Here is a 14,361-nt window from a genome sequence, read left to right as displayed (position 1 = left end):
TGAGATTGAGGAAGTGTGACCCGGCAGGCCCCAAAGGTGTGGGGATGGGATGCACAGAGTCTTACAGTAGGTCATTGGGACTGATGGTTAGTGGGGCCACTGCTGCTTCCACCCCTTGGTTCCCAGGGCATCTATGCTTCTTACTGGGGGCACACCACCACAGAGTGGTCTCTGATTCAATGAATACACTATGTCCTGAAGGACGACACTCTTCCTTTCAGGGTGTTGCCTTAGAGATGGTACCTTTTGCCTTTAGAAGGGTTTCAGCATTCTATGAGGCTTCCTCCTCCGGGTGCAGTATGTGATATCAAGCAGTGCATCCCATGGCCATGGGCTCATTCTCATTCCTCCTTTACTGTGAAGTTAATCCCCCTGTTCATATGCTATGTTCAGTGGGACTCCATGCCTGTAGGCCAGGCAGTCCTTATGATCATAGGGGGTCAAAAGTAACAGGATGAAGATAATGGAAATCATACAGAGAAAAGAGAGGTGTCAATGTATAATAATAGGCAAAGGGAAAGGAAAAGGATTTTGTAGAATCAGAAAGTTAGTCTTATTCTGTCATCTTGGACAGAAGCTATCTACTTCCAAAGTCAGTACATTCTGGAAAATTCCTAAGAATCCTCAGTCTGAGGTCTCCTAGTGGAATGGATGTCTTGTAGTCAGGAGAAAGTGATGTGTGTTTTTTTAGTTGGCAAGCATATATTGGAGTTTTATGCTATGTCAGGTGTTTTAACAGACCCTTTCCATTGAGGTTCAAGGGCAGTTTTCCTTGATGTCTTTTCCAGAATATAAATCTCCATATTTCAGATCATACAGAGGCTGCTTAGGTGGGTGTTTGGCAACTTATAAAAATAAAGCAAAAGCAAAAAAAAGTTCATCCACCTTTCCCTCTTGCATGTCTGTTTCTCCCACCAGTTTCCCCAAGGACGAGAGCCATTTCTTAACCATATCTCTCTTCCTTTGTCTTCTCCAGAGACCCACACAGGGCCGGGTGCAGATAAATATTTAGAAAAAACTGTTGAACAGAATGGCATTGTGCCCACCTTGTTGCAGTGGGCTCGCTCTCAGCTAGCAGCCGCACATTCTTCCCGCGTGTCCAGCCCGGTGGATCTGTGCTGTGGCATGCACTGCTTGAGTCCTGAGAGACTGGCCAAATTCCAGGGCAGTACTCACTGCTTGATGAAGCCAGAAGAATGCCTGAAGCGGATGAGCACATTCCCATCCAGTGTGCAAATGGTAGTGAAATCACTGTAGCTTCCTGCGGGGAGTCAAACGCCATGACCCTAACCCCAGCAGGAAGATGCCGGTGGATACATTAATAGAAACAGATTTTCCAGAATACAGAGTCCTTTTGAATCTTACTCTACCCAGGGTCATTGCCACTGGAGTATAGCTTTATTGTTTTCCTTTAACTTGAACCTGGTGAGACCGCATTTGTAAGAAAAGGTTTTCTGATATTCTCACTTGCTCAATGGTGGAATGGCTGCCGTGGGAAGTTATGAGTTCCCTGCCTGGGGTGCTGGATAACTAACTGATTGGCAGAGATGTGGTGGAGGTGGACGGGACTCCCAGGCCCAAGATGCTACGAGTCCCATTGTCCCCAGGATGCTGCCAGTGGTACGCAATCTGATGCGGATTTCACAATGCAGTTTTGAGGTTAGTGATGCAAGTTCATTCAGGAGAAAATTGTGGCTGGTGAGACCGACCCCAGGCTGCTGCTTGGGGCTCAAAGGGCCTGACTCACGCTTCACAGCCCCTGCCAGCATTTCACAGGGAAGCAATGTTGTCTCTCGTTCGTCTTCCTCTGCTCGTTCCCCGAAGGTAGGCGACTGGTATTCAGCCTTCCTCTCTTCATCCCGCACAACCCCCCTGGGAGATCTCAACCACACCCCTGGCTTCAACCTCTACCTCTGTGATGACAAATCCTAACGCTGTGTCTCCAGCCTTGACCTCATCCCGTAGCAACAGACCCATCTAAGCAACAGTTTACTGAACATCTCCATCTTGTCATCCTACATTGCAAACACAACGTGTCCCAAAGTAGGCTGTTTTCTCCTGCCTTTAAACCTGGCACTCTTCACCCAGCCAGCCACCCCACACAGAAACCTTCCTCCATCTCCCTCTTTTAAAAAAAAAAAAAACAAAAAAACCCCAATGTATTTATTTAATATATTCATCACAAGGGCTCAACCAGAGACTTAATTTAAAAAACAGAAACAAAACAGAAATGACACCACAGCTTAAGATACAGAGTCCTAGACAGAAATGAAGAGAAAGACTATCTAAGGAGAAAATAAAAAGACAACACAAAGAGAGAGGCTGGACAGTTAGGGATCTTGGCTGGAGACCTGCTTTGAGTAGGTTTCTTGAAGATACTTCTTAAAGGCTGTGGGGTTTTTCCAGAGCTCGGCAGCATGCGTGTTCAAAGGACTATCAATGTTTGGTTCTCCTAGCAGGCTCTGGATGGACAGTAGGATGGTCCTGACATCATACAGGGCAGACCACTTGTCCTTCAGGATGTCCAGGCAGATGTTCCCCTGGGTGTCCACGTTGGGGTGGTAGCAGGGTGTGAGGAACTTCACCGTGGGCGCGTTGTAAGGGTAGCCACTGGGGAACTCCAGGGAGAGCTTATACCTCAGGTCTTCATACACTGTGCCTGCTGCCCTATGGATGGTCCCAACCCATTTGAAAAGGTTGTTGGATTCAGGGAAGGCAGAGATGCCTTTGTCACCAGACATCATGAGGGTCATCAGCTCCTGCTGTAGCCTCTTGCCCATGGGGCCCCGGGTGGCGCCCCCGCTGGGCTTGGCTCCTTTGCGGGCGGCGGCAACGCTGGTGGCAGCTGGGTCGCAGTTCTGGGAGGCCATCCCGGGTGGCATGGGGAGGGAGACAGGAACTCGGAGAGCACTACTGCAACTGCCCCTCCATCTCCCTCTTAAGTCCACTTCTACCTTGCATTCATGTTCTGTGTATTCACCCCTTCAGTGCCTCTTTTTATCAGCCTGTTTTATTCTAGTTCTATCGCCACTGATTTCATTACCCCTCTCCTGGGCCTTACTGTTTGACGTCATGACGGGTCATTTCATGCCAGCTCCCTCTTTTCTAACCACCCCACTCTGTGCTGCCGCCAGAGTGACTAGCCTTCAGCCTGGGTGGGATCGTGGCACTCCCCTCCAAACAAACAAGCCATAAAACGTAAAAAAGACTGACAATATCAAGTGTTGGCAAGGATCTAGAATTCCCAGAACTCCCATGCATTGCCTGTGGGAGTGTAAATGGACAGAACAACTTTGCAAAACTAACTGTGTCTATTCACATAGATATGTGCATACCCTATGACCCTATAGCTCTACTGCTAGGTAGGTACCCAACAAATGTATACATCCAGACAAGCACCAAAAGACATGTGCAGCAAGATTTACAGCCCCTACCTGGGAACTACCCAATGCTTGTTAATAATTATGATACATTCACACAATGGCATATTAGCAATGATAAAGAACAAAATACATTTATGTAGAACCACATGACGAGTCTTGAAAACATTATGTTGCATGAAAGAAGCCAAATGCAAGAAAATAGGGAAAACTAATGTATGATGTTAGTCAGGATAGTGGTTTGTCCTGTGATTGGGTAGTTCCTAAAAGGGGGCCAACAGGGATTTTGGGAGTTTTAGTAATGATTTGTTTCTTTAGCTGGATGATACTTACATAGTTGTGGTCAGTTTGTGAAAATGTTTATGATTTTCTGTATGTATGCTATATTTCAAAAAAAGTTTACTAAAACACACCCACCCACACATACACACCAAAACAAAATTGCTTCCATGTTCCTCGTACCCAGAGGAAACATTTCCAAACCCTGGCAGAACATTCAGTGTTCTCAGTGGCATGACCCAGTCTACCAGGCACCTCCTTCCCCCTGTGACATGTGTGTCATCCACACTAGGTCACTCCTTGATCTCCTCATACATCTCTGTGCCCATGCTTTTGCAGTTCCTTCCGCCTAGAATTCCTTTCTCTATCTGGCTTTTTGCTGAAAATGCCGTCTCCTCTGTGAGGCCTCCCCTGATTTCTCAGACCAACCAGATCTTTCCTGGTGTTGCATTCCCATGGCATTCTGCTTTCCTTCTCTCAAAGCTCTTAGTTCCCTCTGCTTGCGTGTTTCCTTGACTGGAGATAAACCTTGAAGGTGGTAGGAACAGTGTCTCATTCACCTTTGTGAAACCTCCTAGGGCCAGTGCTGTGTCTGCTACAGTGCTTGAGCTAACAAATGTTTGACAAATAATTGTGTGCTCTGAGTTAAGCCACAGTCCGTACTGCCAGAAAGCCAAGACGCCCAGCATGCCTGCAAAAAAGCTTTTGCCAAGATCCAAGTCCCTTTGCAAGTAAACACATCCCACCATCCTTTATTCGCTGCTGACAGCCAAGTAGATGTAAATATGTTGTGCAGCATTGTGGGCGTGTCCAATTAGACTCGGTTAGACCGAGCAGCCCCACTAACATGAATAAGCCGTGCAAATATGTGGTTAATGACCATGTCGCTCCATGTCAATTCTTAATCCCAGATAATTAGCAGATAGATAATTGGTGGAAGAATGGGAGGTGCTGATGGATGTCCCATCACTTGGGTGAAGCTAATGATCCTCTGTGGATTAAGACCCACCCTCTGTACGTGTTGATGGCTCCTATTTGAAATGCTCCTTTTGAAAGGGCCTAGATCCAAGAAGAGGTGTCAGGAACTCCAGAGCAGGGCGTAGGCATCCGCACTAATTCCCGGGCTGCTTCCATGGAAGGTGGGTAGATGGGCCTCATTGCTGCCATCCTAGTGTAGACAGACAGCTCAGAGTCCTGTACTGCCCCTGACTTGGTGGGTAATCCTGAGTAGATTTTTTTCTCCTCACTTGTTTTTACCGTTTATCTAATGGCAAAAGGTGGAAAAGATGGGAGGGCATGTTGATTCGGGAACCCATTGTAGATAAGCATTTCCCTTTTCTGTTCTTCTTGGTTACATTAGTTAGCATAGTTAGCTGGCCTGGATGATAGGATGCTTTGGAGGGGACATTCTGGGGGAGAAAGAAGTGTCTGAGATGTGAGCTGACAATACCTTACATGAGCTGAGGCAAGGCCAGCTAGCTGTCCACCAAGATGGCGCACCTAGTTCCACAGTTTTGAGGCATCACTGGGATGAAGCTGGCCAGCTAATGACTCTGTTTTCCAGGCCCCTTTGCACTGAGCTGGGGTCTTGGGAGTGGTTCTCACTAGTGGAAGGTGAGTGTAAGTGATGTGTGTCACTTCAGGGCCTCGCTGTGAAGAAGAGGGTGCTCATTTGCCACATGGAGAGTCACCTGGCGATCGGGAACACCCTAGATGGACTGTTTACAAGTGGAAAATAAAATCCTGTGTGTCAAAATTTCAAAATTCTGGGGGTTTATTCGTTACAGAAGTGAGAGGTCCCTGACTAGGTAGGTAATCAAGGAATCAGTTTTTTTCCATGAAGCCGATACTGAGAGCTGGAAAAGGAAATTCACTTAGAGTCCACAAATATTTACTAAGCACCCTCTCTGTATCAGGTGCTGTACCTACTTACCGTATGTAGGTACCATGTTGAGTGACTGATTTGGGATAAAATGAGTCAATGTAAAGGAAAATATCAAGCAAATATTAGTATTGTTTGCATGAAGATATGGCAAAAAAACAAGAAGGTGGCCTTGAATGACTGGAGGGTCAACACTGACCTATATCAGACTATATCTGGCACATAGTAGGTGATTTTTCTGTACTGGTAAGCTCCTCTGTGCCAGGACAATGTTAGACAGTCGGGATACAGAGTGAATAAGTCACTGCTCTGTCCTCAAGGTGCTCATAGCCTAGAGCAGTGGTTCTCCATAAGGGATGATTTTAACCCTTTGTGGACATTTGGTAATGTCTGGAGATACTTTTGGCTGTCACAGTGGGATGGGGGTAGGGAAGAAGGGAGGAGGTATTGGTATCTAGTGGGTAGAGGCCAGAGATACTGCCAAATGTCCTACAGTGCATAAGACAGTCCCCTAAAACAAAATATTATCTGGACTCAAATCTCAATAGTGCTGAGGTTGAAAAACTGGTTAGTGGAATCCTAAAGAACAGAGGGGTAAAGAGATGAATCTGCTAGATGCTTCAAATGTATGGAGACAAACACCCAATGTAGTGCTTTTATGGGGTAGCAAAGATCCATTTCTACTGGGGAGATTCTGTAAGGGCCTTGGGGGATGTTGGATGTGAGTGGGCTACAGATTGGACTATCCCAAGGGCCATACGAGAGAGAGGCACCCCAGGGAATGTCACTGAGCAACTTGCCAAAGCTGAAAGAGATGAGCCCCAATTCCAGTTGTGAATTAGGTCAGTGGAAGCACTGATTGGGTGGGCCTGGGATAATGGGTGCGAAGATGCTTTGTAAAGGGTAAAATTTGGGCCATGACAACAGTTATTATAAAGAAATGGACTAGATGTTGGAGGTTGGTTTGGATTTAGAAGTTTTAACCTTTTAAACTCCTGTCTAATGATTTTGTTGCCATAGACAATCTTTTTTGTCCTGAACCAGTGGCAAATTTCTCTTTTAAGAAGTTCTCTTCCAGTGAGCTAGTAGCACCAGGTTACAGAAACCCAAGGAGTGCCACTTCCATTGGCTGGAAGACCAATTCCATAGACAGTTGTGTGCATGGTGACCCTGGAGTCACACACCATGGCAGCCCTGGGTTCAACAACTTTTACATTTGACAAACCATTCACGTTCATGAGAATGGAACTTAAAGGAAGCTCTGCAGTGGAAACAGGTGTAAAAGAGTGAGCTCTAGACTCAGGAGGCCAGTTTTGAGTCCATTACCATAGGTGGTTAGGTCACACTTTTTGAGCTTTAGTTAGTAAGAAATTTATATAGAACGTGGAACCCAAGATTTTTGAACCTAAATCCAGTGTTCTTAAAAAAAGAAAGGTTTTGGTGAAATATATCAAACATATAAAAGAGAAAGTTGGTACAATATTCTTCTCCTCCTCCACCACCACCACCACCATCATCATCATCATCATCATCATAAAAGGAGCATCATCATCATCATCATCATCATCATCATCATAAAAGGAGCATCATCATCATCATCATCATCATCATAAAAGGAGCATCCTTGAACCAACCACCCGACATAAGAGATCAGAACAATTATCGTAGACCCCCTGTGGTTCCTCTCCCCTATTGCTTCCTAGTTCCTCTCAGACCAAGATAACTACTAACAAGAATTTTGTGCTAATCACTCTCATGTATTTCTTTGTAATTGTACCATGATGGTACGGAGGACTGACATTCAGCCTGTTGCTCAGATACAGCATTTCCCACTGTTTACAGCTGGTGTCTGTTTGGGTTGGCTGGGTGTCCACTCTGGTTGGTGCCTGTTCTGAATAGTCAGCAAATTTCTAATATCACTCCTATATGTGTGAATCTGTAAACAAGAACTGTATTGTTTTGTTTTATCCATTTAGCATATTTGTGAATGGAATCGTAAGGCATGTATTCATCTGTGCCTTTTCTTTATCATGCTCAACATTTTGTTTTTAAGATTCATCCATTTTGGGGGCGCCTGGGTGGCTCAGCCATTAAGCGTCTGCCTTTGGCTCAGGTCATGATCCCGGTGTCCTGGGATCGAGCCCCACTTCGGGCTCCCTGCTCCTCGGGAAACCTGCTTCTCCCTCTCACACTCCCCTTGCTTGTGTTCCCTGTCTTGATGTCTCTCTGTCTGTCAAATAAGTAAATAAATTTTTTTTTAAAAGTCTTAAAAAAAAAGATTCATCCATTTTGATGTTTCTAGGTATAGTTCATTCATTTTCACTTCCAAGCAGTATTGCATTGTATGAATACACCATTATTTATGCACTCTGATTTGATGGATATTTGTGGGGTTTTTTCCCAGTTATTTAGTACTATGAATGTATTGCTATGAATATTCTTGTACACATCTTCTGACGTACATTTGCAAGATGTGCTGCATCTGTGTTTATGTTTTTTCCTTAACTAATTGTATTTATTTGAGTCTTCTCTCCTTCTTTCTCTCAATCTCTTTCTCTTTTTATTAATCTCATCAGAAGTTTGTCTAGTTCATTAAGCTTTTCAAAAATACGGAGTTTACTTTTGTTGATCTCTCTATTGTATTTTTATATTGTATTCTTTCTCTTATCTATTTATCTTCTACTTTTTGGGATTTATTATTGTTAAAATTGTTAATTTCTAATATTAGAATGCTTAGCTAATTAATTTTGAATACTTTCTTTTTTTAAATAAGATTTTACTTATTTATTTATTTGAGAGAGAGAGTGAGCGCATGCGCAAGAGAGAGCACAAGCAGGGGTAGGGGTAAAGGGAAAGGGAGAAGCAGACTCTCCTGCTGAGCAGGGAGCCCAACGTAGGCTCAATCCCAGGACCTCAGGATCATGACCTGAGCTGAAGGCAGACGCTTAACCTACTGAAGCAGCCAGGTGCCTTTGAATACTTTCTTTTTTAAGGTAGATATTAAGGCTCTAATATTCCCTCAAAATGCCACTTCAGCTCCATCCCTCAGGTTTTGATATGCGATATTTTAGTCATGGTTTGATCTTAAATATTTCTCAATTTCTGTAAGATTTTTTTCTTTGAGTTGTTTAAAATTGTTTTAAATTTTTCAAACATGTAGTGTTCTGTAATTATTTTTTTGTTATTGATTCTTAACTTAAATACATTATGGTCAGAGTTGATGGTCTGACACCAATCCTTTGCGTCTTCTTCTGTAGGTTAGCACCTGGTCAGTATTTGTAAATGTTCCAAGTGTGCAAACAAGGAATGTGTTTTCTTCTTTTTTTTCTTAAAGATTTTTTTTTAATTCATTTGTCAGACAGAGAACACAAGCAGGGGGAGTGGCAGGCAGAGCAGGCAGAGGGAGAAGCATGCTTCTCGCTGAGCAAGGAGTCCCATACAGGACTCGATCCCAGGACCCTGGGATCATGACCTGAGCCAAAGGCAGATGCTTAACCAACAGAGACCCCCAGGCTTCCCAGGAATGTGTTTTCTTCTTTTGCTGGTTGCCATATTCCATGAATGACAGGCTTACTAACTGAGTTGTTCAAGTATTCCTTATCCTTATTGATAGTTTTTGTTTGCTTTATCTTTTATTACTGAGAGAGATGTGCTCTCTGTGATGGTGTATTTGTTAAAATCTCTTTTAGTTCTGCCAACTTTTGCTCTGTATTTTAAAGTTATGTTGTTAGATGCATACAAGTTTAGAATTACTATCTTCCTGGTGATTTGAAAGTGTTATTATTACAAGGTGACCCACCTTATTTCTTGTGAGGGTTTTTTTCTTTTTTGCCATGAAATATATTTTGTCTGGGGATATTATCACTGATATTGTCAGGTTTATTTTATTAACCTGACATATTTTTATATTAAACCTTAATACCTTTAGATAATTATGGACTCATATACACTTGTCAAAAATAATACAGAGAGATCCTTGAACAGCACGGCATCACTAAACTGTTCTCTACTACTGTAATTTTTTCATTTCAAAAATGATACTATATTGGGGCGCCTGGATGGCTCAGTCGTTAGGCATCTGCCTTCAGCTCAGGTCATGATCCCGGGGTCCTGGGATCGAGCCCCGCATCGGGCTCCCTGCTCAGCGGGAAGCCTGCTTCTCCCTCTCCCACTCCCCCTGCTTGTGTTCCCTCTCTCACTGTATCTCTCACTGTCAAATAAATAAAATCTTTAAAAAAAAATGATACTATAAATGGAATTATACAGCATGTAACTTATTGGGATTGGCTTTTCTTTCACTCAGCATAATTCTATAGAGGCTCATCCAAGTTATTGTGTGTATTGATAATTCATTCCTTTTTATTGCTAAGTAATATTCCATGGTATGGATGTACTAGAGTTTAACTATTTACCCATTGAAAGACATCTGGGTTTTTTTATAGTTTTTTTTTCTATTATGAATAAACTGCTATAAACATTCCTGTACAGGTTTTAGTGTAAACGTAAGTCTTTATTTCTGTGGGATAAATGCCCAAGAGTGCAATTGCTGAGTGTATGGTTGTTTCATGTTTAGCTTTATAATAAACTGCCAAATTGTTTTCCAGACTAGCATCACTGTTAGTGATCCAATTTCTCTGACTCCTGGCCAGGATTTGTGTTGTCACTATTTGTTTTATTTTAGTCATTGTGATAAGTATGCAGTGATATGTCATTGTGGTTTTAATTTGCATTTCCCTAATGGCTAATGATGTTGAACATCTTTTCATGTGCTTATTTGCCATCTGTATATCATCTTTGGTGCAATATTTCTTTTACTCATTTTCTAGTTGGATTTTTTTTTCTTATTGTTGAGTTTTGAGAGTTGTCTGTATATTCTAGATCTAAGTCTTTAGTCAAATTGTGGTTTGAAAATATTTTCTTCCAGTTTGTAGTTTATCTTTTCTTCCTTTTAACAGTCTTTCACAGACAAATGTTTTTCATTTTAATAAAGTCCTATTTAGCAATTTTTTCTTTTATGGATTGTACTTTTGTTGCCAAGTTTGTTTTGTTTTTTTTAAAAGATATTATTTATTTATTTATTTGACAGAGAGACAGCACAAGTAGGCAGAGTGGCAGGCAGAGGGTGAGGGAGAAGCAGGCTCTCTGCCGAGCAGGGAGCCCAATGCGGGGCTCAATCCCAGGACCCTGGGATCATGACCTGAGCCGAAGGCAGCCGCTTAACCGACTGAGCCACCCAGGCGCCCCCTTTTGCTGCCAAGTTTAAGAAACTTTTTGTCTGCCTAGTCCTACATCCCAAAGATTTTCTCCCATCTTTTTTCTAAAAGTTTTAGAGTTTCACATTTTCTGTTTAAGTCTATTATCCCTTTTAAGTTAATTTTTATATAAAGTATGAGAATTAGATTGAGGTGTTTTTGTTGTTTTGTTTTGTTTTGTGGGTGTCCAATTGCTACAACACCATTTGTTGAAAAGGCCATCTTTCCTCTATTGAATTGCTTTTGCACCTTTGTCAAAAATAACTTGGTGATATTTGTGTCGGTATATTTTGGGGTTCTCTATTTTTTTCATTGATATGTGTCTTTCCCTCTATTAGTACCACACACTCTTGATTACTATAGTATATAAGTATATACTATAGTATATAAGTCTTGAAATTGGGTAAATGATTCCTCTCACTTTGCAATGGACTAAATGTTTATGTCCTCTCAAAATTCCTTTGTTGAAGTCCTATCCCCCAATGTGAGGGTATTAGGAGGTGGGAGCTTTGGAAGGTGATTAGGCCATGAGGGTGAAGCCCTCATGAATGAGATTAGTGCTCTTATAAAAAGACCCCGAAGAGCCCTCTCATCATCTATACACCACATGGGGATACAATGATAAGTTGGCAAAATGCAGTCTGGAAGAGGGCTCTCACTAGAACCCAACCATGCTGGTGCCCTGATCTCAGACTTCCAGCTTCCAGAACTGTCAGAAATAAATTCTTATTATTCATAAGCCATCCAGTCTACGGTATTTTGTTATAGTTGCCCAAACTGAACAAGATATACTTTATTCTTTTTTTCAAAATTATTTTCACTATTCTAATTCCATTACCTTTACATACATTTTAGAAGAATCTTGTCTATATCAATAAAAGCTCTGGTTGGGATTTTGATAGGAATTACATTAAATCTGTAAATCAATTTGGGGAGAATTGATAGCTTCGTATGTTGAGTTTTCCAACCATGAATATGGCATGTCTCTCCATTTCTTTAGATTTTCTTTGATTTCTTTCATCAGGATTTTGGAGTTTTCAGCATACAAGTTCTGTACATGTTTTGTTAGATTTACATATAAATTTTTGAGTGATTGTATTTTTAATTTTAATGTCCACATTTTCATTGTTGGTACATAGAAATCTATGGGGGGGGTATGTTTACATTGTATCCTGTGACCCTGCTGGGCTCACTTACTAGTTCTAAGAGCTTTTCTTTCTTCCTTCCTTTCTTTCTCTTCCTTCCTTCCTCCTTCCCTCCCTCCCTTCCTTCCTTCTTTTCCTTTTTTTTTTTTTTTTGAGATTTTATTTATTTATTTGACAGAGAGAGAGAGCACAAGTAGGCAGAGCGGCAGACAGAGGGAGAGAGAGAAGAAGGCTCCTCGCCGAGCAGAGAGCCCGACGCGGGCCTTGATCCCAGGACCCTGGGATCACAACCCGAGCCAAAGGCAGACGCTAAACCCACTGAGCCACCCGGGCACCCACCTTCCTTTCCCTTCCCTTCCCTTCCCTTCCCTTCCCTTCCCTTCCCTTCCCTCCCCTCCCCTCCCCTCCCCTCCCCTCCCCTTCCCTTCCCTTTTTTTTTTTCTTTTCTTTTTGTAGAGTCTTTGGGTTTTTCAAAGTAGATAATCATGTCATCTGAAAATAGGAACAGTTTTATTTTTTCTTTTCCAATCTGCATGCCTCTTATTTCATTTTCTTGCCTTTTTGCATTGGCTAGAACTTCCAGTACTATGTTGAACAAGAGCAATGAGACTGGGCATCTTTGCCGTGATCTTGATTCCAAGAAAAATAGTCTTTCACCATTAAGTATAATGTTAGCTATAGGTTTTTGGTAAACATTCTTTATTTTAAGTTGAGGAAGTTCGTCTTTCTTCCGATTTTTCTGAGAGTTTTTATCATAAGTGGGTGTTAATTTTATCAAATGCTTTTTCTGCATTGATTGATATAATTACGATTTTTTCTTCTTTAGCCTGTCAATATGGTGGACTGCAATGATTAATTTTTAAATATTGAACTAGCTTTGCATCTCTGAAATAAAATCTGATTGGCCATACTTGTAATTCTTTTCATATTGCTGAATTCTGTTTGCTAATATTTTATTAAAGACTTTTCTGTCTATATTTATGAGGACTGATGGTCTATAGTTTATATAGGTATGTATATAGTTTATATGTATGTATAAATATACATGTATATTTGATACAACCTTTATCTGATTTTGATATCAGGGTAATACTAACTTCATAAAATGAATTGGGACATATTTCTTTTTCTTCTCTTCAGGGAAGAGAGTATATAATTGTATTAATTCTTTAAAAATTTGGTGGAATTTTCCAGTGAAATTATCTGGGCCCAGAAATCTCTTTTTTGGAAGTTTTAAAAAATCACAAATTCAGTCTTCTTTATCTTTATAAGGCTATTCAAATGATCTACTTCATATTGGGTGAGTTGTAGTAATTTTTGTCTTTTGAGGAATTGGTCCATTTTATCTAAGTTGTCAAATTTATGTGTTTTGTGTTGTTTATAGAATTCCCTTATTATCTTTTTGATGTCTGTGGTGTCTGTAGAGATATCCTTTGTTTCATTCCTGATGTTGGTGATTTGTCTATTCTCTCTTTTTCCCTTAATCAATCTTGCTAGAGGTTTGTCAATTTTAGTCATCTTTTCAAAGAACCAGCTCTTTGTTTCCTTGATTTTTCTCTATTGTTTTTGTTTCCAATTTCTGCTCTTTATTATTTCCTTCCTTCTATTCACTGGGGTTTATTTTGTTCTTCTCTTTCTATCTTCTTGAAGTAGGACCTTAGGTTATTGATTTGAGATTTCTCCTCTTTTCCAGTGTATGCATTTAGTGTATAAATTTCGCTCTCAGCACTGCTTTTGCTGTGTCCCATAACTTTTTATATATTATATTTCATTTTCTTCTTTTTAAAAGATTTTATTTATTTATTTGAGAGAGAGAGAGAGAACGAGCAGGTGGAGGGGCAGAGGGAGAAACAGACTCCTGGCTGAGCGGGGAGCCCAATGTGGGGCTCTGTCCTAGGACCCTGAGATCATGACCTGAACTGGAGGCAGACGCTTAACTGACTGAGCCACACAGGTGCCTCCACTTTCATGTTTAAAAAAAAAAATTCGCCGAGACTTTTTCTTTTACCCATTGAGATTTTTTTGTTTTTTCGTTTTTTGTAATCTCTATACCCAGCATGGAGCTTGAACTCATGACCCCAAAATCAAGAGTTGCATGCTCTACCGACTGAGCCAGCCAGATACCCCTCTTTTACCCTTGAGTTTTTAGAAGTGTGCTGTGTAGTTTCCAAGTGTTTAGAGATCTACCTGATATCTTTCTCAGAGAACTTTGGAGAGCTTACTCTATATGATTTCAATTCTCTTACATTTGTTGAGGGTTTTTTTTTACGGCGCAGGATATGGACTATTCTGGTACATGTTCCATAGGCATTTGAAAAGCATGTGTATTCTACTGATGCTGGGTGGAGTTCTACAAGTGTTAATTAGATCCTATTTTGGTATTGTTGAGTTGTTCTATATCCTTCTGATTTTCTGTGTAGGTG

The 14,361-nt window shown here is 41.3% G+C and overlaps 1 protein-coding gene and 1 pseudogene across 3 annotated transcripts in view; one reads left to right on the top strand and one right to left on the bottom strand.

The window, feature by feature from the left end:
- The window catches only part of TRMO (tRNA methyltransferase O), a 42,489-nt gene extending 29,574 nt beyond the window's left edge, over nucleotides 1-12,915 (top strand). The window contains exon 6 of one of the 3 annotated variants that reach the window (XM_078061502.1): nucleotides 12,117-12,915. In XM_078061502.1, the coding sequence (XP_077917628.1) occupies nucleotides 12,117-12,135 (19 nt within the window). In that variant the 3' untranslated portion in view covers nucleotides 12,136-12,915. Of the gene's footprint in view, nucleotides 1-976; nucleotides 7,115-12,094 lie in introns of those variants that run through there. The other 2 variants (XM_078061501.1, XM_036077498.2) reach the window with 2 other exon arrangements.
- LOC118526299 (ubiquitin-conjugating enzyme E2 C pseudogene) lies at nucleotides 2,331-2,870 on the bottom strand (annotated as a pseudogene).
- Nucleotides 12,916-14,361: the final 1,446 nt, after the last annotated feature.

This window comes from Halichoerus grypus, chromosome 14 (genome assembly GCF_964656455.1).
Source record: "Halichoerus grypus chromosome 14, mHalGry1.hap1.1, whole genome shotgun sequence".
NCBI lineage: Eukaryota > Metazoa > Chordata > Mammalia > Carnivora > Phocidae > Halichoerus > Halichoerus grypus.
Note: the sequence above shows the minus strand (reverse complement) of the source record. Positions and strands in the feature narration are given on the sequence as shown.